This window comes from Pseudonaja textilis, chromosome 2, assembly GCF_049901715.1.
Source record: "Pseudonaja textilis isolate UNSWEBS1 chromosome 2, rPseTex1.2, whole genome shotgun sequence".
Taxonomy (NCBI): Eukaryota; Metazoa; Chordata; class Lepidosauria; order Squamata; family Elapidae; genus Pseudonaja; species Pseudonaja textilis.
This window is the reverse complement of record NC_141991.1, coordinates 161,804,875-161,829,989: the sequence shown is the minus strand read 5'-3', so window position 1 is coordinate 161,829,989 and position 25,115 is coordinate 161,804,875. Positions and strand designations below refer to the sequence as shown.

At 40.7% G+C, this 25,115-nt stretch overlaps 1 protein-coding gene across 2 annotated transcripts in view; it reads left to right on the top strand.

Moving 5' to 3' along the window:
- The first annotated feature begins 5,682 nt into the window (after positions 1–5,682).
- FAM131B (family with sequence similarity 131 member B) overlaps positions 5,683–25,115 on the top strand; it is a 48,823-nt gene continuing 29,390 nt past the window's right edge. Inside the window, exon 1 of one of the 2 annotated variants that reach the window (XM_087926273.1) lies at positions 5,683–5,744. Coding sequence is in view for 1 of the 2 variants with exons in the window: in XM_087926272.1 (XP_087782398.1) it covers positions 6,607–6,634 (28 nt within the window). In the remaining variant the exon portion in view is untranslated. Of the gene's footprint in view, positions 5,745–6,260; positions 6,635–25,115 lie in introns of those variants that run through there. The other variant, XM_087926272.1, reaches the window with a different exon arrangement.

Genomic DNA, 25,115 nt, shown 5'->3' with positions numbered 1-25,115 from the left:
TGCAAAACTGCCTAGGAAACTGTCACGGAACATTGAAGATGGCAACCATGTGACTGCAGTAGCAGCAGCCATCCAGCAGGCACAACCGTAATCAGTAGTAGTAGCCATAACTTCCCCAAATTTCCTTCCTTTGAGAGCCAAGGGTCTGGGATTTTGGAGATATTCTATAAATCCATTTGATGCACCTTAATTCAAAACGTATTGCCCTATGATAAACTATTTCGTGCTCTTAAAATCATAATAATGAAAGTTGTAGTAATATATACATTACCCCACATTAGTATATCTCCTGATTTGGAGAGAATTTGACAACTGCCCCTTGCTGGTTTTCAGTGGTGTAATTTGAGTTGTTCTAGAATAATTGTAGATTATTCTACAATTATTCTAGAATCCAAAACTAGTAAGTAGTACTATTGGCCGTTGCCTCATGCCAGGACATCAAGGAAAGCTTAATCAAACAGCATACCACCACCTCCTTCTTCAGCAAGCTGGAATCATACTTTTTATTGAACAAGAGTGCTCTCTAGCATACATAACTTCCAAATACCAATCACATTCCAGGAAAAAACACCTTGAGGAACATCCTTTCAGATGGAGGGACCCAAAAAAGCTTACAGGGAGAGCTGCATAATAAAAAAAAATACCTGCAGTATCCTGCAGCACTATGGACTTCTAAATCAGAATTTCCCACCCATGGCAACTTTTAATATGTGTAGAATTCAACTCCTAGATTTCTTTAGCCAGTTCATGTAATCACCAAACGAAAATGGAAATAAATTCTAAAGCTTCCTAAGAATAGGGTTAAAAGGCTTGGAAACTTAAGAGGGCAAATTTTAGCACAACAACCTATCATCCAACCCTGGCAGTTAATGCTCAGATGTACAAGCTCAACATTGAGCAGCGGATAAGCATCAAGACAGCACTTAAAATGCTTAGTTTCTTAACATGCCATTTCTATCTGTACTGACATTCAGCTTGTCTTCATTTTCTTGCCTTCCAGCACTTCAACTGGTGTGTGCAATAACTAATAAGCACCATCCCTCATCTAACAATAGAGAAGTATCCGGTGTTTGCTACAAAAAATATGCTTGAGTTGAGTATCTATTTATCCAATTTTATGCATTGAATGTATTTGATGCTGCAGCTGGTTGCAGGAATTGGGCTGAGTGGTTGAGACTTTGGAGCATGAGCTACATATAATAAAATGTTAATGACCAAAACATTTATTATGGACTAAGAGAAGAGTCACACTTGCAAGCTTGTGCAATAATACATTTGTCTCTCTTTAGGATGCTACATTGTTCTCAAAATGACAGACTAACATGGCTGGATATTTCTGGAGAACCATCTTCACTGTATTCAAGCAAGGGCAAAATGATTCACAGGAGTAATTCCTTTCCTCTTTTTCAATGTGGGTTGTGACTTTAACCAAGGTAAATATGTTAATCGTGTTTCTTTTGTCCATGTCTTCCTTATTCAAATCAAGTACAAAAAACAGGAGTGAGTCTTGTGTATCAAGAAAGCCATTTAGCTCAGAGAGCTTCATTCTCCATTCCTCATTTGCTTTATTGTGTATCACCCAAATCTTTTCTTCCCACAATAATCCAATTCTGGAACAAGAGAAGTTATCCAAGAAGAAAAGGCACCATTTAACAAAGTGTATAAGGTAATATTAGGAAAGTGGAAAATTCAGCCCCCTTTTAGCAGATACATAAAATCATTATTCAAGCAAAGTAGAGAGTATACAAGTGTTATCGCCTCAAATACATCTTCAATCATATGTTTATCTGCTTTGCAAATTTAACCACAGTAATTTTATACAGGAAGACGATCATTCTATGTTAAGCAGATCTACAATAATTATTTGAGATTTTAAAGACACATTCTGAAATGTGAACACTTATTTCAAGCATTGAGAGGTTTCATATGTATTGTTACTTAACAGTTTATTTCAGACACATTTTTCATGTAAGGATACATGTTGTGTGCTGCATGCTCGTACATAGTCATGCAGGAATTTCTTTTCATGTGTTCCTATGTTTGAAAAATGCTGCATATAGCAACTCCTGAACTTTTTCATGGAGGGTTTAAGAATAAAAAAATACACTTTCTATTATTTTTAATCCAGTACTTTTGTAATAAGCAGCCTAACTTCTCCATGCCACTGCACCTTACTACCACGTTTCAAGTAATTGTCATGAACAACAAACTAGATTTCTATAATATTCCCAACAAAGAAACATACTCTGCAAAATACAAAAGATGAGCTTGCATTAGTAACACTGGAAGTAGAAGCAAGAGTTTTCTCTCTCCCAAGCCTGCATATCCTATTATCTGTTGTACCTCTATTCTAATAGTAAGTCACACCTGCAGCTGCTGTATTTAAACCAAAGAGAGTCAAAAAGGAAATAGGTTGGACCCAGTCAGTGCTAACTCAAGTTAAGTGGTGGTTTCTCCCTTTTAGGAGTTAAAATGAAGATGATGCTCTGCTCCATGCTGGTCTTGGCAAGCAAGCAGCTTCACAATAAGTATATCTGACACAGCCATAGCATTTTATCCCGGCCTTGACATCACCTTTAATTAAAGTTAATTGTAATAATATTGTGTGATGTATCTTATAAAAATGTTTCTGACCTAAAATGTCAGGCCACCTTCCTCCATTGGTTCAAAATCAGATGAAAATATTTGTTTGAACAGATGTTTGGATTTTGTGGTCTTATTTTTGCTATTATCTCAGGGAATGTCTCTTGCCGGTTACATCTTCCCGACCCATTAGAGCGGAGAGGAATGTTACGGGCCCCATCCCTGAGGGAGATACACCTGGTGGAACCCAGAAGAAGGGCCTTCTCTGTGGTGGCTCCCTCTCTCTGGAACATCATTCCCCCAGAGATTAGAATGGCCCCCACTCTAGCACTCTGTCCAAAGGCACTTAAGACCTGGTTCTTCCAGCAGACCTGGAGAACCCAGAGTGGGATGGAGCCCATCAAATGGCTAGTGTGATCTGTTGTCGTCGGGGTGAGGTGGGTGGGAGTTGTGGGGTGATTTTTTTATTTTTTTCCAGATTTTGTTCTATTGTACGTTACTAATTTATTTGATTCTTTTTGTTAATTTTTATTGCTTTTTATTTTTTATTTTTGTTTTAAATAGGGTTTTACATTATGTAAGCTGCCTTGAGTCGCCTCGAGAGAATAGGTGGCAATATAAATTAAATAAATAAATAAATTATGAGCTATTGTCAATGTGATTATGTGTTAATCCTGTTGCTGTTTTCAGTTGGTTGGAAGTTTAATAATGGAAAACTGTTATTCAGTTTTTATAGCCTTCCCTCCCTTTGGGGGGAGGGGGATAGCACAGTTCTTTCTTTTTGGTATAATATACAGGTAGTCCTCATGTTACAACAGTTCATTCAGTGACTGAAATTGCAATGGCACTCAAAAAGTGATATGACTGTTTTTCACACTTATCACCATCCACATGGTCACGTGATAAAAATTTAGACACTTGGCAACTGACTCATATTTATGACAGCTGTAGTGTCCTGGGGTCATGTGGTCACCTTTTGCGACCTGTCAGTAGTAGGACATCTCACTGGGCAATTCTAGTCAAGGCAGCTTTTGCTACCACCTCCCTGTTTGGCAAGAATTAGCTGCCTTACGTCTTTTGCACTTTTATTTATGATCATACAAGATTTTATAAGTTACACTCTACTTCAACCAATGTATGAAATCAGCTCCTGAGAGAGGAACATTTTATGTACACAAAGTTGTTGGAAATATGGAGGGGAAGGAGGCTGATGTGGTGAAGAGACTGGTAAGGGACCAAGAGATAGAATTATTCACAGGGCAGCGTCCATGTCACTTTAGTGCAATCAAAACCAAACTTTCTGGGGCATCTAAAAAAACCATTGTATCTTTCTCTGAACATTTGTTTTTGCTGCAACAGATGCTTCTCTTTCAACCATGTCTAAATATGAAAGCTCTCCTTCTGGTCATGTCACGAAGGGAGAACAGAACAGAAACTTTATTTTGGTCACTGACCAATAAAAATACATACTATAAAATACACAAAGCAAAATTATCTCATACCACCAATAATTGTTAGCAACCATTTATGGGTGAAGCTTTTAGACATTTTTTTAGACATTTTAAACATTTAGACATTTTGCTACTTTTGGAGAAATAAATTTATCTTGCTTGTTTAAGAGAGAATGCAAATAAAAATCACCGGAATGCCCTGGAAAAATTGAATTTTAATAAGAAGAGGGTAATCACTGAGTGACAGATGTCTCTGTAGAACTGACATTACAAAAGAAAATTGGCTGTGATTTCTATAGCACCTGAGCCATTGTGTTTAATATGGGATTTTTCTAAATTTCCTTTCCAAAACAGTTGAGGGGGAGAGCATTAAATCCAGCTAAATATAAGGCTCTCCTGAATTTGGAGATCATAATGTGATATAAATATGTATCTGGCATAGGCACAAAGATTTGGTTATTAATATTCATAATGTATATAACCATGTTGTACTGGAATCTGATAACACAATACTATCATATTAATTATACAATCACATAATTTTTACTGATCCAGTTTCTCTACGGTTCTTCCAGTGAAGCTATCTTAATCTTAGGATCAGGTCAAGTTAGATCAAATTAAGGCAAAGGTTCTTAGAAATAGAAGGCCAAACAGAAACTGCTGTCTTTTCTCAATAATATGATGGTTCAATATAGGAAAACTCATGTAAAAGTTAATATCAGCCCTGGAACTCGGGTGCCATAGAAACCACAGCCCATATACTTTTGTACTGTCAGTTTTAAGGATATTTTCCACTAGTGATTACCTCCTTTTTATTCAAATTTCTAGGGCATTCTGATAATTATTATTTGTATTGTCTGTTAAACAATGAAGATAAATTTATTTCTCTGAAAGCAGCAAAATATTGCCGTGTTGTGTGAAAGCTTCCCCCACAAATGGTTGCTGTCAGTTATTGATGTTAAGGGATAATTTCGATTTGTTTGTCTTATATAGAATGTATTTTTATTGGCCAAAGACGGAAATAAAGTTTCTGCTCCGTCCATGTGGGGAGCTCTCATCTATTCCTGTTGCTTGGAGGGCCCGATCCTCCTCTATCTCCTCCTGGGAAGGCAGAGAAGACAGGATCGCGAGTGCGACGAGCCCTCTCCATGCAACCGGCTGCAGATATTTCTGCGAGGAGGCACCTGCAACCCGTCGGTGCCCGACCCGCTCAACTCTCTTGTTCGCCCTTTGCTGTCTCGCTTCGCCTCCTTCCCCGGTCTCCTCGCTCGCCCGAATTTACTCGAATTTCCCTCACTCTCTCTCTCTCTCTCTTTTCCTTCGGCCTCTACGCCCCTTATCCTACCGCCGCGTCTCCGCAAGAATCTCCCCCCGGCCCGTAAAAAGCGATGCAGTGCAGCGCCAGGCAATGCGGGTTGCGGCGCGTGCTCCGGGGCCCGCCGCTTGCAATTCCCCTCGGCAAACGCTGGGAGGCTGGCGGGGCCGCGCGCGCGAGGAGCCCCTGGGGACCCGGGCTGGGGGGGGGGGGGAGAGGAGGAGGAGGAGCGCGAGACGGGCTTTCAGAGCGCCTCGTCTGTTGGTCGCCTTCGGGCGAAGCGGGGTCGTCCCGGCTCTAAAAAGCAGAGCGCGCAGCCCAGTGCGGAGTTTTTCCGCGAGGTTGTTCCGCTCACGGCGCGAGTCCCCTTGGGTTCAAGGGGCCTTAAATCCCAGGTAAGGCTGCATAGAATGGCAGCTTGCGCCTTCCCTTTCCCGGCTGCCATGCTCTGCATGCTCACCCGGGGCAAAGGAAGGGACTTCTTTTGAACCCAACGCTTCGTCCCGCGCATCCCAGGTCGGACTCCTCGATCTCGTCTTTCGCTGGTTCCTCCTCCTCCACACCTTTTCTTTCCTCGGACGGTGCCCTCAGCTCAGACTGACCGCTCCGGCAGCGGAGCCGCTTCGCAAGTCGTGAATGCAAGTTCTCCGCTTTGCAGCGCCACTCCCCCTATCGCCGCCGCCGCCGCCGCAACCCGGGGCGAACGGGGGGAGTGGCGGGTGTCGGAGCGCCTGGCTCGTTGGCTGCTGCTGCTCCGAGCATCACACGTAGCCGAAGCGGCAGCGCGGGGGCTCCTCGTTGCCTCCTTCCTCCAGCCGCGGCTCCGACTCAGCCAATGGCAGCGCCGCGCAAGGCTCCCGAGCTGTTTACCCAACCTCGGCGCTCTTTTCCCGCCTCCCCCGCCCACCCGTCTCCCTTGTGAGCCCGGCGAGCATCCTCCTTCGCCCAGCCAGGCTGAGGGGAGACGGGCAGCGGCGGGTCCGGCGACCAAGCGGCTCTGGCGGCTCTCCCTCGGGGCGTCGCGCGCTGCCTGCCGCAGCCCTGGCACGGCGCGCTCTCCCGCACCTGAGCGTAGAGATGAGGAGCTCCACCCGGCCCCGGAAGGGCCGCCTTGGGGACTCGCCGTGACGGGAATTCCGCTCCACAGCGCGGCCACGATCCCGCTTTCTTGCTTCGGTGCGCAGGTTGTTGCGGCGGCGGCTCCTTCTCCGCTCGCCACCGCTCCCTCCTCCTGGAGGAGCCTCGCTGGGCGGAAGGATGGGCTGCATCGGCTCCAGGACAGTAGGTAAGGAGAGGCGTGGTGGAGACGAGATGGAGGTTGCCGCAGTTTCTCCTTTCGGGCTCCTCAGGCCGGCGTAGATCTGGCCGCCCTTTCGGTCCTGGAAGCTGGGCAGGGCACGACGGCCTGATGCGGTGAAGCGCCGAAGACGTGCGGCGGTCCAGGCGGAGCGCGCGCGTCCTTGTCTCGATTTTCGGCAGAGTGCGAGTCAGTCTGCGCCAGGACCGCGGAGAGGGGGACACCACCACCACCACCACCCCACGATCCTCGGAAGGCGCTGCCCGTCCCTTCCTGGCAGCCCCCCCGGATGTGGCTTTTTACCCTCGCTCTGCCTTCTCTGCCCCCTGGAGGGAATTTCTTAGCTGAGGGATTGGCAGCGAGAGGCTTTCCCGGAAGCCCACAAGGCGCTTTTTTTTTTTTTTTTTGGTGGGATGATTCGCAGAGAAGGGGTGTGTGTGTGTGTGTGTGTGTGTGTGTGTGTGTGTGTGGATATGCTTCCACCTGGCAGCTTCCACCCAGGGATGTCCTTATTGACATGGGGGTGGTGGGGGTGGAAAGATGGAGAGGTGGATGTCCAGCACCTCACACTTCTGTAAACCTGAAAAAAAAAAAGAATCAAAGGCAAGGCCACAGAGGCTTGGAGGGAGTTGTTACTTTTCTCTCTTCCTCATTGCAATTAGTATCATCAGAATCTGTTTCTCTGCAGTGATAGCTGCACATCCCTCTCTCCCTCCCTCCTTTGTAGTTGCTGCCCACGCCTCAGCAGAGAACAGCCACTGGGTCCCTCCTACAAGAGAGCGCTGTGCCAGATCCATAGCTTCTTTGCAACTCCTTCCTTTTAAAACCTACTGGGACCAGTCCATCTCTACCCAGTCTGGTTTGGGGTCCCAAGTTTCTCTTTGCAGAGAATTGCAAAATTAAATGCTTTTTACAGCATCCGTTGACAACTGTAACCTGAAATATATTACACTGGGTAGATTTGGGGTGCCCTTAAATGTATGCAGCCTTAGTCAGGTTAATCTTGATCCATCAGGAATTTTAGTTAAGCAATAATCAATAGGAATTATACAATTCCATTTAATGAGACTTGTTATGTAGATTTTTCCCAGTAGATTGAACTCTCTATCATTAATCAGTGATGTGGTGTAATTTTGGTATTTTGTGTCATTGGCACAGAGTAAACTACCTTCTTCCATACTATGTGAGATAATTAGCTTTCTAGCTATTATTTTATAATTATTTCTTTCCAGATCTCTAAAGCTCATGAATCATTACAGAGTGGTCTAGGCATCCTATTTTAGCATTCCAACTCAAGAGACTGCAGTTGTTGCATTTATTAAGGAGTAATCCTGTTAAATATTGTCAATTCAAAGTAAATATACCGAGGATCATACTGCAAGATTCAGCAATCTCTTATTAATGTTGAACTTTATGACCTGGCTGAATGTGAACTTGCATTTGCAAATTTGTCCCAACTACCAATCCGTTTTTCTCCTCTGCCATTTCATATTTTTCTCTTTCCCTGTCCCTCAAGCATTTACTTTTTAGGAAGTATAGCACTAATCTGACTGGGAACTGTGATTAAGGGAAATTATATATAGGAATCTATTTAGAAGCTGAGGAGTCCAAGCCATATGGGCTAAACTGGATGTGACACAAGAGATTTGGGAATAGACTTGAAAGCATACCCCCATATGTGTGTGCGCGCCCACACACACACACACACACACACACAAAGACATGCTCTCTCACGCACACACACATGCACACTGCTCACATCTAGCTATGCATGCTTTCCCTGCAGAAGAAAAGAGTTTGTGGCCACATTGCTTAATATTTGGAAAGAGAGTAGATTGTTTGATTGAAGGAAAAGTTTTTAAAAGCTTTCCATTTCTATCCTGTGGCTGCTGTTCTCAAATTTTAAGAAGGTGAGGAAATGATCATGGTTTAAAATAGTCCGTTGTAAACTGTTCACAAATTGCTATTGTCAAGTCTAGTTCTGCACTATATTGTAAACAGACTACTGACACATACTGAAGGTTCAATCCAAAAACATTGAAATTAGTGAGAGTTGTGCCTTTGAATTCAGTAAAATATGGATTGCATCCTTGCATTGGGTTTAATGATGGTTCTCTTCTCCCAGTTGTATCTATCTCTGTGTCCTACATATTTCTGCATATATTCTGCCATTATATACTAATGTTGAAAATCTTCTATGTGAAGATTCAAATTCTCAGAGATTTAGGTAGACCAGGAGAAAAACAGCGATTTTACATAAAAATTACCTAATACAAGTTGTATGGAATTTCCTGGTTGATTAATGCATGGGTGTCAGTTTAGGAAATAAGATTTTGAAGTATTAAGCATATATCAGACAGCCAAATTATAAAGGATTGCATTTAGAGATAAATGCATTTTGAATAACATTTTAAGATGCGCCACCAGATCTTAAGAAAGATTATTGCACATCTTGCCCACTGGCATCTTACCGATGGTATTAGCATGCAGTGTTGTGGTTCTTCATTAGTTGTTGATGGATCTGGTGAAATGTAGTCTTGGGTGAAAACTGATTCAGCCATACATTTATTTAAAGTGTCATATTTTTGTTAAAATATCTATTGGCATTTTTTTTTCTAGAAATAGAAACTGTTGAATGGATGGACAGTAAAGTACTGTAGGATAAAAGCTGCACAACATTGTTGAATGGATTAGATGAGAGAGAGAGACAGAGACAGAGACAGAGACAGAGAGGGAGAGAGATTTAGTGTTTACTATTTTATGGTAAAATATATTAAAGTTTGGTTGCTCCGTGTTGATTTTCATTGACATACTTTACAAGCCCAGTAAAATAAGTAACAAAAAATAAAATTAACTTTTGTTTATTATAAAATGCATAAGGATATATGCATTTATATCTATCTATCTATCTATCTATCTATCTATCTATCTATCTATCTATCTATCTATCTATCTATCTATCGCTAGCTAGCTAGCTAGCTATAAGCGAAATACCACTCACACATCATCACAATATTTCCAGAACCGTAAATCCTACAAACTTGAAATTTGGCACGTATGTTCCTCTTGGCTTCTAGGTGCTCACTAAGAAAGGATTTTTCAAAATGACAATCAGAGCATTAATATTTCGTATATTATTAACACATTCTGATGCTAAGGAGTTGTACTCCCCCTCCCCACCTGAAAAGAAATCTGTTCCAAATGCAAAACACAAGCAGAGGAGAGGAGTTTCAGTTTTAGTTTCACAGCAGCAAGAAGCTTTAGTACAGAACAGTTGAGTTAAGACACACCCAAGCTCCTTGCTGTCTCCTTGCTCACACAGCAAATATTGTTTCAGTTTCCAAACAGCCCTCAACTCTCACACACTTACCAGGATGCTAGCCAGATTTTTTCCCCCTTATTTTCCTCCCCCAAAACTAAGCCCAACCACATAGTTTCATAGTGAAGCACAGGTATCAAGCTAGTTTACAATACAGTCTTACACTTTGTATTTAAAAGTAGATTACATAGAATTTAGTGGGATTTACTTCCATGTAAGTGTGCTTAGAATAATTCTTTGCCATGCCTACGACAGAGGTGCAATACCTTATGGGCATGAGAAACGAAAGAGCTGGACTAGGGAAATGCCAAAAAAACATGGAAATCTTAAGTATACTTTGCAATCTGTACCTCCTAAGCTAACTTCAGTGAGAACAGCCACTAAAATAAAATGCCATTTAGCTAATAAGACATTTGACAGCTCAGGTAAGATCAGCTCAGATTATCCCAAGGGTATCCCAAACTCTTCAGATCATTGACTTCTTCATAAAATTTCAGATTGTTCATCACCCCTCCCCCCAAATATTTATTACCATATTTTTCTGACTATAAGATGCTCCGGACTGTAAGATGCACATTAGCTTTAGAGAAGGAAAACAAGAAAAAAAATATCTGCCTCCCGGCAATTTGCCTCCTTGCAGTAAACAGCAAACAGTTTGGTGAGCTTCAGCACAGCCTAATTTAGCATGAGCAGCTGATAGGCAGGTGGGATCAGCCTATCACCCATTAGCTGCGGGGATCACCACCATCACCGCCCATTGCCATGAGCCCCATTTTTGGCTTCTTTGTGTCCCATTCAACCTCCATGCGTCTTGTTTTTGGTCCGTTCCAAGCAGCGGGAATAAGCTAAAAATGGAACACATGGAGGCCAAAAATGGGGTGTGCGGAGGCCGAAAATAGGGCATGCAGAGACCCAAAAAGGCACATGGAGGTGGCAATAGACAGCGACAGCGGTGATGGACAGCGGTGATCCCCACAGCCTGGAAAGCTGATGGACGGTATTCCAGGAGGCTGATCAAACCACCTATCAGCTACTCGTGCTAAATCAGGCTGTGCTGAAACTGACCAATCTGTTTGCTGTTTGCTGCAAGGAGGCAAATTGCTGGGAAGCAGAGGCCGGCGGGTGGGGGCCAGCAATATTCGGTCTAGAAGACACACAGACATTTCCACCCTTTTTGGGAGTCGGGGAAGTGCGTCTTATAGGCCGAAAAATACAGTATAGTACTACAAATAATAATAAAATAATAATATTCATTCCTTAGATATCTCCATAGGAATCAATATTGACCATTTTGAAAAATCCTAATCTATCAAATCCTCAAGAACAGTTAGTCAATAATAGGCTGCTCTTTAAATATATATATATTTATTTAAAGAGAAGATAATCATAAGCATTGAATATTTATACATTAAAATAATATTTGTATTAAACTTTTATAAAAAAAACTTTTGTTTTTATTCCAAGCAATTTGGGCTGATGTATATAGTCTTTTTCCCTACAATTCTCTATTCATTTGATAATCTATACTTAATATCCTGCTTTTGTTTGCAGCTCCCTACAGTTATAGATCACAAAAATCTAATAAATAAAGAAATAATAAATCTTACTTGACAAAATTCCTGTATGTTCCTGACTGTTGCTCTAATTCTTACTTCTGCAATCAAAATTCTGTAATTCTGCAATCAAAAATGCTATAATTCTATAAAGTAAGCTGTCACCTGAATAGTAATAATCTTAGAATACAACTGAATTGAAGATGTATAAATACTGCAACAAGCAGCCGGTGTACAGATCGGTACTCAAATTTATTGTTTGGATAGAATCCCAGCCTCTGGAATATGATCCTTGTTTACTCTCTTTTGAACAACTGTTGTATGCCTTTCCACTTGTCGTAACTGTGGTAGGCGAGCAAGTGTTAAAAACATCACGATATAAGAACAGGTTAATAACAAAACAAGTCAAGCTTATGAAAATGCAGGCTTTGTGTGTTTTCATCTGGCTTATACATCATCGTGGTTTACAGCTTAAGAAGAACCAGGGCCTTCTTAAACCAGGGCCTTCTTAAAAGCAAAAACGTTAGGGCTAACCAAAGGGGGGAGGCACTATTATATGGGTAGGTGCTGTGATAGAGAAGACATGACCCATTAGATAACATTGATGCAACCCAGAGCATGCCTTATTGGATCTTGTAATATAGACATACTGTATATAAATAGAGACAGGAGGCTCTGAAATGTCCAGGGCCTGTGCTGTATTGGACTTTAAAGGTCAGGGCTGTCAAACTCCCAGCTCAAGGGCCAGATGCATCACGTGCTGGCCATGCCCACACCTGGTTTAGCAAAGAGGGGGGAAGTCCCAAAAAGTCATGTGATGCCATCGTGAGTTTGACACCCCTGTTATAGGTGAACAAAAACACATTTTTGAATTAATGTTTTGCAAAGTTTATTTAGAAAAGTCTACAATATAATATATACAGGACCACTAAATTGCAAATGCATGATCTCTTGGAAATGCTGCTTTCATTGAATTCTGCCACTAAATCTATTACCAAAGTGTATTAAGAATCATTATGCTACCCAAGTGTTTTTCTTCCGGGTAAGAGAATACTACTGGGCTCATAAATATTTAGGCTAAGTGTTTTGATATGTTCCACATTGTGAGAAGACTAGCCTAACTATTTTTTAAAATGCTCAAAATTATGTCATCCATTTCTAATAGTATCTTGCACAAACAGGAGGAAAAAAAAACATTTTTCTGGAATTTTGTGTGACAAATGTGTCAAACTGGGATGGGAACATGTATAATGAAAACCGTTTGTGTGAGACTCTTAAGTTGTTATTGTATTTTTAATTTTACTGATCACACTAAACTTCAACTTTCTGAAAATATTTGCTTTTTTTCCAGGCCAAATTGCTTTCTACCTTGCTATGGAGAGTCCAGATTATTTCTTTACAACATTTTCAAAATATCACACAAGATCTCAGTTGCCCAGTATAAGATCTATTAATTTATTTTACCCAATATACTCCCCTTCTATCTCTTGCATGTGAAGATCACCCACATATTTCTCCTAAAATAACAAAGAGCAACCCAATAACACCCACACTTAATTGGCTAAGTTGTCACTGAAATACTCTGTGTTATCTATGTAGACATTTTAAAGGCAAATTAGGGCTCGATATCTGAGGAAGAAGTATTGTAAGAATTATATTTATGTACTTCTAAGAAGAAATATGTCTGAATTCTTCAGTCTGTTGCTGTTCATTAGCCATGATGGCAGTCCCATCTAAAAGGCAGGAGATGACATAAGCAAATGATGCTGATTTAGTAGCAATAGTAAAGAAATCCCATATTAAATGCTCACTTTAGCTATAAGCTCCAATTTAGTCTCCACACATCTATAATTTGAAAATTACTGTGGTGACATAAGTTAGAGTAGTGTTTCTCAAAATTGGGAACTTTAAGGTGTGTGTCTTCAACTCCTAGAATTCTGACTGGAGAATTCTGGGAATTGAAGTCCACACATCTTAATATGTTGCCACATATAAAAATTGCCAGGTTGAAAAACACTGGCTTAGAAAATGGTGATCCTGCAACTGACTGAAGTTTATAGGCCCAAGCCTGTATCATTTTTTTAAAATCGGTCTTTCCTCAAATCAGTCAATCATATTGTAGAATCCGTCTGGAGCACAAAACATTATTCTTCACATACTTCATGCTGTTCTCTTAGAGGACTAATTTTTATCTGTTCAGTGGGGGAAGAATAAAATCTGCCCGTTGATGAATTTCTAAAATGCCTATCAAGTCAGAGTTTGAAGACCTTTGATCAAAGTGAACGTATCTTTGTCAGAATGCTCTTGGTTTGTCATTTTATTATCAGAGTATCTAGAAGTTATCATTTAGAAGCTCAGGTTGTTAAATTTGAGGATGAAAGCACATTGGAAGAACTGTCAATTCATAAGGGAGTGAGATGGTGTTTAGCTGATCTGATGCAATACGTGCATACTGTACAGTATTTCCTTAGAATAATGTTTGTCAGCCACAGCAGCTTTAAGATTTATGGACTTCAATTCCCAGAATTCCCTGCCAACTGAATTCTGGGAGTTGAAGTCTAAACATCTTACAATACTAAGTCTGGAAAAGATTGGCATAGAATCAAGCACCATTCTATATAGTCAGTCTTCATCATAGGCACATTCATTTACAGCCATCATCTTTTATTACTGGTTTTAAAATAGGACATAATATGCATATGAAAAAGAACATAAATGAACAAGGAAAAGTAGCATATCACTGACATAAAATAAAATATATAAAAACAAGTTTAATTAATCAAGGTTTGTTTTAGAAATGATGCGGACAGTTGATAATAAACATCAACAGCTGGACTGAGTTCAGACACTGCCATGATGCAGCATCCTTTTGTTTATGCTGTTAATTCAGCCAAGGCTGCAGACCTTTGCACACTTGGGAATCAGTCCTACTGAACTGAGTAAACATGTGTAACATTAGAGTTCCTGAGCTTTTCCAAGTCATATCTTTTCAGCTTAGCTTTGTGTGTCAGTCCGGCAGCATGCATGAAATAAAATGTCCATATTTATCAATAACATAATTTTACAGAAAGCATACCATATATTATGATATCAACATTAAAAGTCACAAGAAATATGTTAAAACAGCATTTTTAAGAAATCAGATTTTTCTTTTGGTAGAGTATAAACATCAGCTTTGCCTCCAGTCACAGCAATGAATTTGATAAGATTTCCTTTTTTTCTAAGAGTAAAACCTGTCAATTCTCTCAAGACATTCTGTAATAAACCCATCTTCTACTTCATATTTGTGGTTCATATTCAGTTCTCTCTTTTAAACAACACACACATTTACATGCACAGACACTTTGCTTGGCTTTCAACAGTTCAAGAAATAGCCACTTTTCAAATTTTATCTTTTGGTTTTTGATCCAAAGATCCTGCCACCCTAACAGAAAGTACTTCCACCCACAGGATGTCACACATGCTGCTGAATTTCAGCAGTTAGGAGGCAGGGGTATGAACTGAAAAGACAGGAGGTTGACAGACTACCCTGGATTATTTTATTTTTAAGAATTGCCTCCTCCTGCATGGAATTACAAGAGGGTTTACTTGGGGTCAGAAGACCTTCTCTGCTCTCCCCTAATCTTCTCACATTCAACATAGAGAACAAAGTTTACCTAGTGGTTGGTGGCACTGAGACTTCAGAATAATGTACTGTATTGTTGTCTATTCTTGCAAAATTCCATTTGCGTAGGCATTTGAGCCTGTTTTTAAACACTTTTAGATTATCTGAGTATGCAGTTCTTTTTTAGCTCTTCGTTTTTTATTCCCCCATAGACATGGGGTGAGGGGATTACTTGAAGGAAATATGTTCTGTTTGATTTAATTAGTTGTTCGAAGTAAGAGTATATTTAAAACAGATAAGACTTTATAATTATTTTCATATACATTGACTGTCATTAGAAATCTATGAGAGAGGGAAGGAAGGAGGGAGGGAGGGGGGAGAGAGAGAGAGAGAGAGAGAGAGAGAAGGGGGCGTGCATAAGCGCACCAACGTGCCTACCATCCCTGTCCTATTGTTTCTTTTATTTTTCTTATAACTAGCCATTTATTCATAACTACGTTCATACTTATACCTATTATCTTGTAAGCAATTGACAAATCAAATCAAATAAAAATAAAAGTATCTGGGTGGGTCTTGCTCAGATGACATTCAGGAAACTGTTAAGGACCTGTCCCCCGTCCCTCCCAGGTTTTAGGGCAGAATGAAGGCTGCAACCCTGATGCATGAATATTTTTTGTTTTTGTGATTTTGTTTTGTTTCTTGTTTGCTTGTTTTGCTGTTTTTGGTGTCACTTGTTATTTCATGTTGTCTTTTATATATTATCGACTTACAACCATTTCTTTAGTGACCATCTGAAGTTACAATGGCACTAAAAATGCCTATGACTGTTTTTCAACTTTGGCTGTTGCAGCATCTCCATGGTCATGTGATCAAAATTTAGGCAACTGGCAATTGACATGTATGTATGACAGTTGCACTGTCCCAGGGTCACATGATCACCATTTGTAAGTTTTCCAATCAGCCTCCAACAAGCAAAGTAAATGAGGGAAGCCAGATTCATTTAACAACCACAAGATTCACTTAACAACTACAATGATTCACTTAACAAAAAGGTTGTAAAATGAGGCAGTATTTAATAAACAACTGTCTCACTTGGCAACAGAAATTTTAGGCTCAATTGTGATCAGAAGTCGAGGACTATATGTGATAATGATGGTGATGGTGATAATAATAATAATACATCAAAAAAATCTGCCAGAATATCCTACCTCTTTACATGGACAATCTGAAGCTGTATGGAAAAACATCATCAGAAATAGAATCATTGCTCAACACTGTCCATATATACAGCCAAGATATTGCAATGGAGTTTGAATTGGACAAATGTGCTGCACTCACTATCAAACTAGGAAAAATAGTGAAAACTGAGGGAATCAAGATACCCCACGAAAATAACATAAAGAGTCTGGGTGAAGATGAGTACTACAAATACCTGGGTATCCTTCAAGCTGACAACATCAAGCACACTGAAGTCAAGAAAAAGATTAGAGATGAATACATCAAAAGAGTGAAGAAGTCCAAACTCAATAGAGGAAATTGCCACCAAGGCAATCAACACCTGGACAATTCCAGTCATTAGATACACAGCTGGAATAGTGGACTGGAGTCAAGCAGAACTAAAAGCAATGGATAGAAAGACCAGAAAAAGTATGACAATAGATTGTGTCCTTTATCTTTGCAGTGACATTGACAGACTCTACCTACAAAGGCAAATAAGTGGGCGTGGATTGTTGCAAGTACATCAAACGTTTGGAGAAGAAAAAAGGGCTTGGGAAGAATATCTGAAGGTCAATGAAGAAGATGCACTGAAGTTAGTGTACCATAAAGGCTTATTGACTAGAGAGACCATACTGGCCTACAAGAAAGACCAAATGCAGAACAAATGGAGGCATGAGAAGGCAAAGCACTACATGGACAGTACATTAAAAAAATAGCAGGGAAAGTAGATAAATAACAAGACCTGGCAATGGCTAAGAGCAAGAAAGTTGAAGAAAGAGACCAAGAGACTAATTCTGGCTGCATAAGATCATGCCTTAAGGACAAATACATACAAAGCCAGAATTGAGAAGATAGCAACGGACAGAAAGTGCTGCTTATGCAAAGCAGCTGAAGAAACAGCAGACCACCTGGTAAGTTGCTGTAAGAAAATTGCCCAGCCTGATTACAAGCAGCGGCATGACAAAGTAGCAACAATGGTACATTGGAAGATCTGCAAGAAATACCATTCTTCTGCAAGCAAGAACTGGTGGGATCATAAAATAGAGAAAGTCATAGAAAATGAAGAAGTTAAATTCCTCTGGAACTTTAGAATTCAAAGAGACAGGCACTTGCCACATAACATTCTAGACTTAACAATCGTCCATAAAAAAGACTGGATAGTGGATATGGCAGTACCTGGAGACAGCAAAAGAGAAGAGAAAGAATTGGAGAACATAATAAAATACAAAACCTACACATAGAATGACCGTGGCAAAGGCAAGCAAAGGTACCAATAGTAATAGGCACCTTGGGTGCAATCCCAAATCAATTGGACCACACTTGAACACCATTGGCATTGACAAATTTGCCATCAATCAATTGCAAAAGGCAGAAATGACTGGGAACAGCTTCCATCCTGTGAGGATATCTGTAACACCATCAAACATCCGGATTTGCCTAACCCAGGTCCTTGGTAAGGAGTTGATAGATAGACAAAAATGCCAAACCCACTCTGAACATCTGCATGGCTATACAATGATCAATGATAATAACTTATGTTTTTAAACTAGAAAGAGTAGGGTTGGAAAGATAAAAATCAACCTCCTCTTTCTGAGAAAAATGCTATTACATTCAGATAAGGGTTTGCAGGGGGACATTGAAAGCTTGATATGCTATTCCACCTGAATGATAAACGTTTATTTAGATTGGTGGCCAAATATTTTGTAGACCACTGATATGGTAAATATGACTCAATCTCTGTTTTCCCCATGCACAGAAAAGGATAGTGAAAATGTTGCCATATTTCTACCTACAAATTTAACTTGTGGAAACTATAGCTGTAATGATATGTGAGAAGAACCTTGGGACACAGGAGGAAGAGCCACAGATTAGACAAGTGTCATGTAGAAGATGTCTCAGTCCACAGAAAGGATGGCATGGGAAGTGTTCCAGAAGGGATCCTCCCTTGGGGAGATATACTATTGTCTTGCATGTTTCGGTAGTGCTAGTACTCACAGTTTGTGCTTCTTGTCTGAACTACCTTGAAGGGTTGACAAAGGTTAGTGTAAAAAACAACTTCATACTGCCTATTTTAAGAGAGGGAAATGGACTTTGTGCTGTATCTCTGCCATTTCCCTACCCTCTCCCATTTGCAGGAACAAGTCCAGTATTGGGACCCTGGTCTACATCTAGCAGCTCCCCATATTATTTTAAATATTGATCTGCAGACCTGCAAATCGCACAGAGAGCCCACGGACAGCGGGCTTCACATTGCAACTCTTCCCTTCCCACTCTGTGGAAGAAGGCAAGAGGGGCACAGAGGCACAGAGGAAATAATGACTGTTCTCCAAAGTGATGCTAACTGCTCAAGGACAATGTTCCTGAGCTGGTTTTTCATATGATGTTTAATGTTTGCCAAGTAATAATGTGTATCAATGTTCCTGCTCTACTTTAACTGGATTAAATTATTCCCTAAGAGTTTCATTTCTTAATCATTCTTAATCTTCTGGACCCAAGCTTCCTTAATCATGGTCCTTTGAGACAGACAACAAAAATAATATTTTCTCTGGAATGAATTACAGATGGAGTTACAGCAAACTTGCTGCCTGTCCTGAAATTGGGTAGCAGCATGCCAACTTCCCATTGTTTAAATCAAATAAATTATGTTTTGTCTAGAAAGCCAGGTGGAAGAGAAACTAAAGACAAATATTTATTTTGTCAAAACAACCATGATAGGAGCATGTGCAGTTTTTGCTTCATCAACTTTCTATGAGATTCCGGGTCTATTAAAAATCCACAAATGACTTTAGGCTCACAGGGGTTTTTTTTGTTTTGTTTTTTGTTTAAATTTTATTGGTTTTTAAAACAAACATAAACAAACAAAACAAAAACATCAGGCCATCTTCCATATCTGTTCATACAGTGTGCTGGTTGGTTTACAAATTGTTTTGTGCTTCCATTTCGTAGTCTTCAATTACAATTACACTGTATATGATCTTGTATTTTCAATCCAATATTAAATACATTGGTATCATTATTAATCAATCATTTGACTATACTTTTATTCATTCATTCTTTAGGAAATAATCATATTTTACTTAATTTGTTTTGTGAAAATTCATATTATCACCCCAAATCTATCCTAAAATCATTTTGTAGATATAATAAGGAAAGAATACATCTTTATATATTTAGTATTTTCTAAAAGTCTACATATTTCGTTACTATACTTTATTGTCTAACCATTGATAGAATAGATCCCAAACTTTATAAAATTGTTTATCATCCTGTTCTCTAATTTCAAATGTCAATCTGCTCATTTCAGCTCATTCCAATATTTTCTTAATGATTTCCTCCTGTGATGGTGTTTTCTCACTTTTCCAGTTTTTAGCAAATACAATCCTAGCCGCTGTTAATACATTTACAATCAGATATTTGAAGTCTTTACTATATATTTCAGGTAAAATTCCCAATAAAAATATCTCTGGTTTCAGATCTATATGTTTTTTTGTAATTTTTTCCAACTACGTGTGGATTTTAGTCCAATATTTTTCAGCATCCGCACAAGTCCACCACCTATGGTAATATGAGCCAGGTGTCTGATGACATTTCCAACATTTTTCGGATTTATTCTTGAACATTCTTGGTATTCTTGTCGGGGGGAAATGCCACCTGTAAAACATCTTATACAAATTTTCTTTATACCATGTTTCTCCAACAATACGACCTCCCCCCAATAGGAAGACCCAGCATGTTTTCTAGGCATAAAATGAAATTAAGCCCCTCCCCCCAAATTTAGGCCTATTTTAAAACATGCAAAATGGGGGGAAGGGCAGGGAGACTTGCCGTTAGGAGCACCCCCCGGGCAGCAATTCCTCACCACCAGCTGTTCCTAATGGGCGATCATGGCAGAGTGTGGAGAGCTCCCTACTCCTGCCAAGCATCTTTGCGGCAGACCCAAGACCTTCAACGCCCGCTGCTGTTGATTTCCCTTCTGCCCATGCTGCCGCCATGTTTGGAGCTGCCACTTCCACGTTTGGAGCATCACTGCTGTTTGGAGCACCGCTGCTGTTTGGAGCTGCCGCTTCTGCATTTGGAGCTGCCGCTGCATTTGGAGCTGCCACTTCCACGTTTAGAGCGCTGCTGCCATTTGGAGTGCCGCTGCCATTTGGAGCACCGCCGTCATGTTTGGAGCTGCCACTTCTGCGTTTGGAGCTGCCGCCATGTTTGGAGTGGTGGCGGCACTCCAAATGGCGGTAGTGCTCCAAACAGTGGCAGTGCTCCAAATGCGGAAGCGGCAGCTCCAAACGCGGTGGTATCTCCAAATGCGAACATGGCAACTCCAAACAGCGGCAGTGCTCCAAACAGCAATGGGGTTCCAAACGCGGAAGCAGCAGCTCCAAACGCGATGGCAGCTCCAAATGTGGAAGTGGCAGCTCCAAACAGCGGCAGCGCTCCAAACGTGGAAGCGGCAGCTCCAAACGCAGCGGCAGCTCCAAATGCAGAAGCAACAGCTCCAAACGGCAGCGGTGCTCCAAACAGCAGTGGTGCTCCAAACATGGAAGTGGCAGCTCCAAACATGGCGGCGGCATGGGCAGAAGGGAAATCAACAGCGGCGGGCGCTGAAGGTCTTGGGTCTGCCGCAAAGGTGCTTGGCAGGAGTAGGGAGCTCTCCGCACTCTGCCATGATCACCCATTAGGAGCAGCTGGTGGTGAGGAATTGCTGCCCGCGGGGCACTCCTAACAGCAAGTCCCCCTGCCCTTCCCCCCATTTTGCATGTTTTAAAATAGGCCTAAATTTGGGGGGAGGGGCTTAATTTCATTTTATGCCTAGAAAACATGCTGGGTCTTCCTATTGGGGGAGGTCGTATTGTTGGAGAAACACGGTAGGTCTGCCAGTTCTTCCTTTTGTCTTGATAGCATATTCTTTGTCAAGATCTTTGTCTTATCTTTATTTATTTTCAAACCAGCCACCTTTCCATATGTCTCTATTTTTTTCAAAGCTCACAGGTTTTTAATCCCCTTTCCAGTAACAAGTCTTCTCTGTACATTAAATTTAAACTTGTTTCACTCCAATTTGTGCAGTGTGAACATCTGCCTGGAAGCTTCATTTTTGCCAATGAACTTTGCCATTTCAATTTTGAGGTCCTTGAAAAAATACTTGTTATAATGTTTTAAATATGGTTTGATTGATTTGGGAAAATTATTCCCTCCTTGCCTTAAATCACTTTGATCTAGAAAAGTAGAGTAGCATACACTGTAAAACTACTTTGAAATAAACAAATATCATTTCTGAAACTAATAAAACATCCACTAATAACATTTTTCATTGAATTTTGCTTCTTGCCAAATTATCATTAAACCAGAAAATCCTAATTGGGAAGGTGCATTGGCTTCTTCTGACTAAAAAGGATTTTGTTTAAAATTGGGGTAAGAGACTGAATTTGGTAGCCAGTTTCCTAGTTCAGAAAGAAAGGAGAACTGTAATTAATTTTAAGGTTCCTGGTTTTTGCTAGAAGCTTACAAGTCGAGTTGAAGGGGCTGAATAAATGGGTAAAATATGTCTTGTTCTAACTTGAGAAAATAGCATTTAAAATTAGCCAGTGTAGTGCACAGTAGGAGAAAGGATGAAGCTCTTCCAGGAAGAAAGTGTTAATAGAAATCAGCCTGACATTATTAAGAGAACAGAAGTGGACATTGATAACTCAGTAATGCATTAAAGTTGACAAAAGAAATAGAACAAAAAGACAGTGAGCTTCAAAGTCCAAGAGGAGAGGGGAACAGTAGCTGTAGGAATGCACTGTAAAAGACAAGGTGTATTAAATCCCCCACCAAAAGAAAGCACAGTGGCAAGTTATGCAAGTAGGTTACAATCCAAGATATATTTAACTGGGAATAAGCTCCACTGCAGAGAATGAGATGTATTTTAGATTTGTATAGCTTTACATTGCAGATTAACACAGACATACATTTTCATTTTTAAGACAACAGCCTACCCCATGAGATGTGAAAATTGAACAAAGAATGAACCTTGTGGTAAATATATGTCAGGGTTTGTTTGTTTAAAAAAAAAACATGCAAAATACATGTTATGCGATACAAATAGTTTGTTTCCATGTATAATACCTGCATGTTTCTAATTCATATATATTTATTTGGGGGTCATTAATTGTAACTTCCGGTTCCTTCATGCAGTAATAAAATTGCTGTGGTGGCACAGTGGTTAGAATGCAGTTTAACTCTGCCCACAGCCTGGAGTTCAATCGTGACAAGCTAAAGATTGACTCTACCTTCTATCCTTCTGAGGTCAGTTAAATGAGGACCCAAATTTTTGGGGCAATACACTGATATTATAAACTGCCCAGAAAGTGCTATAAAGCACTATGGGGCGGTATATAAATCTAAGTGCTATTGGTACCATATATACCATTGGGGCGTGCATAAGCACACCAAAACGTGCCTACCATCCCTGTCCTATTGTTTATTTTTTTTCTTATTTGTATCCATTTCATGTATTTATAACCATGTTTATACTTATACCTGTTATCTAATAATTGTTTGACAAAATAAATAATATATATATATGGATCTTTGGTTGTTCGGGTTTTCTCCCGCGTAAGATTCGAAGTATCTAGGCAACGTTTCGATGAAGTCTCATTCATCATCTTCAGGCTTCTGTCTCCAGCTCTGTGCTTCTCAGAGTAATGTGAGATTGCAGCTGCTTCCTCCTTTTAACTGCCAGTGGGGTGGGACTTGATTGGGTGGGGGCTTGGCTGTGTTCTGATTGGGTGGGGGTGTGTTCTCATTGGTAGGGGTTTGGCTGTGTTCTGATTGGTTGGGGGTTAGCCGTGTTCTGATTGGTTGGAGGCGTGTTCTGTTCAGGTGGGGGCTTGGTTGTGCTCAGGTTAGTCTTAGTTGCTGGGGGATTTGAGCTGGTGAGTTGTGATCTTGCTGTTTGGCTTCGAGTTCGTGGTCCTTCTGCATCTTCATAGTGGGTGTCGGTTTGCTTCATGTATGGCTCGGAGGGGTTTGAAGTGGGTAGTGATGCAGCTGCCGTGCAGCTTCTGGTCCATGGTCGTGTCTCATCTTCTGAGTGGGTGGGAGTCTGTTTTCTACATGGAAGTGTGGTGGTGGCATCTTGTGTGGCTCTCATGGGTGTGGGTCTGGTGTCCTTCTTCATGTTAGTTACTCGTCTGTTCATGAGGGCGGGTTTCCAAATGGCTGGAAGGCGGGAGGTGTCATCTCGTTTGTTCATGCTGTGTGGGCGTTTTTCTATCTCTATGGCTTCTCTGATTATTCTGCTGTTGAAGTGTTCAGTTTTGGCGATAGTTCTGGTATTTTTAAAATCAATTTCATGTCCTGTGGCTTTGAGGTGTTGGACCAGGGAAGAGGTTGTTTCTTCTTTTTTGATTGAGTTCTTATGTTCTTCAATGCGTGCACTTATTCTTCTGTTAGTTTGTCCAATGTATGTGGTAGGGCAGGCAGTGCAGGGGATTTCATATACTCCTTGGTTTTCTAATTCGATTTTGTCTTTGGGGTTTCTTAGGATGGTGGATATTTTTCTGTTTGTGCAGAATGCTGTTTTGATGTTGTGTTTTTGGAGGATCTTGCTAATTTTGTCTGTAGTGCCTTTTATATATGGGAGGAGGGCTTTGCCGTTTTCTTGTTCTCTGTCTTGGATTTTGGTTGGGGTTTCTTTTTGGATTAGGTGGGTAATCTTCTTTCTTTGGAATCCATTGGCTGCAAGTACGTTGGTGAGAGTGTGTAGTTCGGTTTTTTGGTGTTGTTCATCGGCTAAGCATAAAATCATACCCAGAGAAAAATCATCCAGATGCCCCAAGCTTTATGGTCTCCCCAAAATACACAAAGAAGGAACCCCACTCAGACCAATAGTCAGCTCCATAGGCTCACCTCTACAAAACCTAGCCAAATTTCTCGCCAAACAACTACAACCTTATGCAGAATCCATCAACTCACACGTAAGAAACTCATTCCAATTCATCGAGATCATAAAGAAACAAAACTTACAACCTAGCGACCTACTAGTAAGCTTCGATGTCATATCCCTCTTCACCCAAGTGCCAATAAAAGAAGCCTTGACAGCCATCCAAAACAAATACAACACCCCCCAAGCACATCCTAGATCTAACCAACCACTGCCTATCCAATACATACTTCACCTACAATGGACAAAAATACAAACAAATAGAAGGAGCACCCATGGGATCACCCCTCTCACCTGTCATCGCAAACCTCTACATGGAACACTTTGAAACACAAGCTCTAGAAAATACGACCACAAACCCAAACTCTGGCTCAGATACGTAGATGACACCTTCATAATCTGGCCACATGGGAAAGAAAACTGAACAACTTCCTCACACACACCTCAACAGCCTACACCCCAAAATACAATTCACCATGGAAACAGAAGCCAACAACCAACTTCCTTCCTAGATGTCTTGGTATACAAAAGATCCAATGGCTCCCTAGGACACACCATCTACCAGAAGAAAACACATACTAACCGCCATCTACATGCACACACCACTCCAGCACAGATCAATTCGTAGCCAAGAAACTGATCTCCAGAACAAAATGCTTAATGGATTCAACACCAAAAACCGAACACTCTCACCAACGACTTGCAGCCACCAAAGAAAGAAGATTACCCACCTAATCCAAAAAGAAACCCCAACCAAAATCCAAGACAGAGAACAAGAAAACGGCAAAGCCCTCCTCCCATATATAAAAGGCACTACAGACAAAATTAGCAAGATCCTCCAAAAACACAAC